Source organism: Etheostoma spectabile, chromosome 3 (genome assembly GCF_008692095.1).
Source record: "Etheostoma spectabile isolate EspeVRDwgs_2016 chromosome 3, UIUC_Espe_1.0, whole genome shotgun sequence".
In the NCBI taxonomy this organism is placed as follows: Eukaryota; Metazoa; Chordata; class Actinopteri; order Perciformes; family Percidae; genus Etheostoma; species Etheostoma spectabile.
In genome coordinates this window covers 14,293,079-14,295,655 of record NC_045735.1, presented here as the reverse complement: position 1 = coordinate 14,295,655, position 2,577 = coordinate 14,293,079, and the positions used below count along the sequence as shown (strand labels likewise).

Sequence of the window (2,577 nt, the reverse complement as noted above, 5' to 3'; positions counted from 1 at the left end):
ACTACTACTACTACTACTACTACTACTCTCATTCTGAGGTTGCAGCACCTTGTCATTAACAGAATCATGATTTATAATCATTTTTCTTTCTAACATCTCTCCCTGGTTTGTGTCCAGGGTACTCTACGAAAACGTTTAAACACGTTTCAGAGGGAGGACACAGAGAAACTCCAGGTTAATTTGAAGAAAACCTGCTCCTGTACAGGTTAGGTTCACAGGCTCAGTTACCATAGTAACTGACTCTGAAATGGGCTGGAGTTACCCCTCTCCCTTAGGTTTGATAAACCTCCCTTTCTGAAACAGAAAACCCAGAGTTTCCCTCATCTCAGGGTTAACAAACTAAACCTGCTTTCTGTAAACGGATCCCCGCCTGGGCTGTCTACAGAGGCCGCAATATTTATTTATTTTTTATTTATTTGTTTACAGTGTTTTCGGGAAACAGGACATTCACGGATGGTGAGGAGATGTTTGCTGTATGACAAAAATGTTGTAGCCTAAAAAACGCGCGACATTGCTTGGAGCACCTTTAAAGCATCAAGCCATATGCAAACGGTACGCTCTAGTCGGCCTCAGTCGTTTCCTGTACTGCTGTATTGACTGCAGGGCAGAACAAATACTTTCTACAAATCAGAAATGCACCTCATTGATCTCGCCGTCATCAGGTGACTCGTTGTAGTCATTCATCTCATCCATATCCTGCATGTCTTCTTCATCTTCCGAGTCTTCCTCGCTGTCCTCCTCATCCTCGTCATCCTCTTCTTCTTCTTCATCATATCCCGCCTGCGCCACAGTAAAGCCAGATGACTTAAATGGAGGGAACCATGTTACCAGTGTATGTTTCATACTGTAGCATGGTGAAACTCAAAAGCAGCATTGTTAAAATGAATCTGTAGAATATTAATGGAAACACATTACCTCATAAATGGGTTTCCCAATCGGCATCAAGTTGTTGTCTTTCTCAGCAATGCTCTGCAGCTGAGATGGAGACATATGTCCATATATCACAATGTGAGCATGAAGAGAGTGAACAAAAAGGCTGTGCTTCAGTAGAGGTGTTTACCCAGGTTTGGTGCTGCTGCTCCTGCTGGTGCAGCTCGGTCTCGTCCACACAAGGTCGGTCAAGATTGAACCACAGGGACTCCGTTATCCGGGGGAAGAGAGAGGGGAACAGCGTGGACATGTCTGTCTCACGGGGACAACAACAAACACGCTGTCAACCAGCAAGCCTATGTGTAGTCTGGGTCGGGGCGTATGTGCCGCTTTTACACACCAAAACAAAGCGTTAAAACCAGTCTATGGTTAAAACCCTTGTCTACCAGAAGAGACATTGAGCCATAAAGTATGTATCGGAAAAAAAACACAATTTAAAACGTTACGGTAATTTAACGTAACACGTCTTCCAGTTTTATGACATAAAAACTCTAAAAAGCTAATTGCTAACCTAGTTGCTAATTGCAACCCCGCGAATCTTCTAGGTAAAATTATGTTGTATAAGCCATGCTATTTTACCCGTAATTAATAGCGAAATTATAAATAGTGTAAGTACCTGCCAACCTCTCGCTCCAGATTTCAAAAATTTCAAAAACAAATTTAACCGGAAACCCCTGGTGTTCCCCTGTCAATATTTCCGGAATCGTCTAGTCCCGTGTCATTTCACAATGGTTCCGCCTGGGTGGCAGCAGCAGTCGATCTAGGAAAGTGAAGCTAGAGCCAGTCTACGTCTATTAGAAATGATCTGATGAAGCAAAGATAGGTATATAAGTGTGTAATAGTTTTTTTATTTACAACTGCTTACAATCTTTACATATCACATGCTTTTTGAAACCTCTCACACTCAAAGAGCAAAACTACACACCAGTCTCTGCCTTTCACTTAGTTTTCATGCATAAAACACTTTTTTTTTTTAAACAGAACGCACAGTTCTCTACCAAATAAACACAAAAAGCTATCAAAGGTCAAATTACCTGTTTTGAAAAATGGATGCCAACAATGGACAGAGAACAATGGGAGTAGGAGGGAGAGGCAGGGGACGACAAGGAGGAAAAGTTTGTTGGAACTAGAGGAGGAGGAGGAGAACAAAGAAGAGAAGGAAGGAGAGCCATCTCTGATGGAATTAGGGCCACACCATGTGATCAGCCCCTGGTTGAGAGAATGGTGAGAATAAAGTATTTCTGATTCTGATTCTGATTCTGAGAAGCTGAAAGTCCATAATTCCGACCTGTTTTGTTGGCTTTGTTTTCTTCTATGCTACTGTTTACAACACCCTGCTACAGTCATAACAGTAATGTTTTGCGAAATGAATATTTTCTGTTTCAACATTGCATTGGTGTTTACAGTGTACTTTTTAGCCACTGTCAGCAGATTATTATCACTGTAGAACATTGTGTGGAAATGAAGATATTAGTCTATGAAAGACAAAAGAGTTTTAGATTTAAAGAAAGCGTGTACATGGCATATCCAAAAAAGGTGTTTGCCATTTGATGGAAATGCTTCATTATGAGATGTGTTGATGGGATTTAAAATGCTGTGTTTCATTTTGAAGGTGATATGAGGCATTTTGCATTTTGTGTGTGCAGT

The 2,577-nt window shown here is 41.2% G+C and overlaps 1 protein-coding gene across 2 annotated transcripts in view; it reads right to left on the bottom strand.

Annotated features, from left to right (window-relative positions):
* Window positions 1-1,653, bottom strand: part of anapc15 (anaphase promoting complex subunit 15) — a 2,456-nt gene extending 803 nt beyond the window's left edge. Inside the window, exons 1-4 of one of the 2 annotated variants that reach the window (XM_032512180.1) lie at window positions 1,547-1,653; window positions 1,061-1,182; window positions 916-975; window positions 640-804 (exon numbers count right to left, since the gene is read on the bottom strand). In XM_032512180.1, the coding sequence (XP_032368071.1) occupies window positions 640-804; window positions 916-975; window positions 1,061-1,180 (345 nt within the window). In that variant the 5' untranslated portion in view covers window positions 1,181-1,182; window positions 1,547-1,653. The remainder of the gene's footprint in view (window positions 1-639; window positions 805-915; window positions 976-1,060; window positions 1,183-1,546) is intronic. The other variant, XM_032512182.1, reaches the window with a different exon arrangement.
* Between the last annotated feature and the right edge of the window lie 924 nt (window positions 1,654-2,577).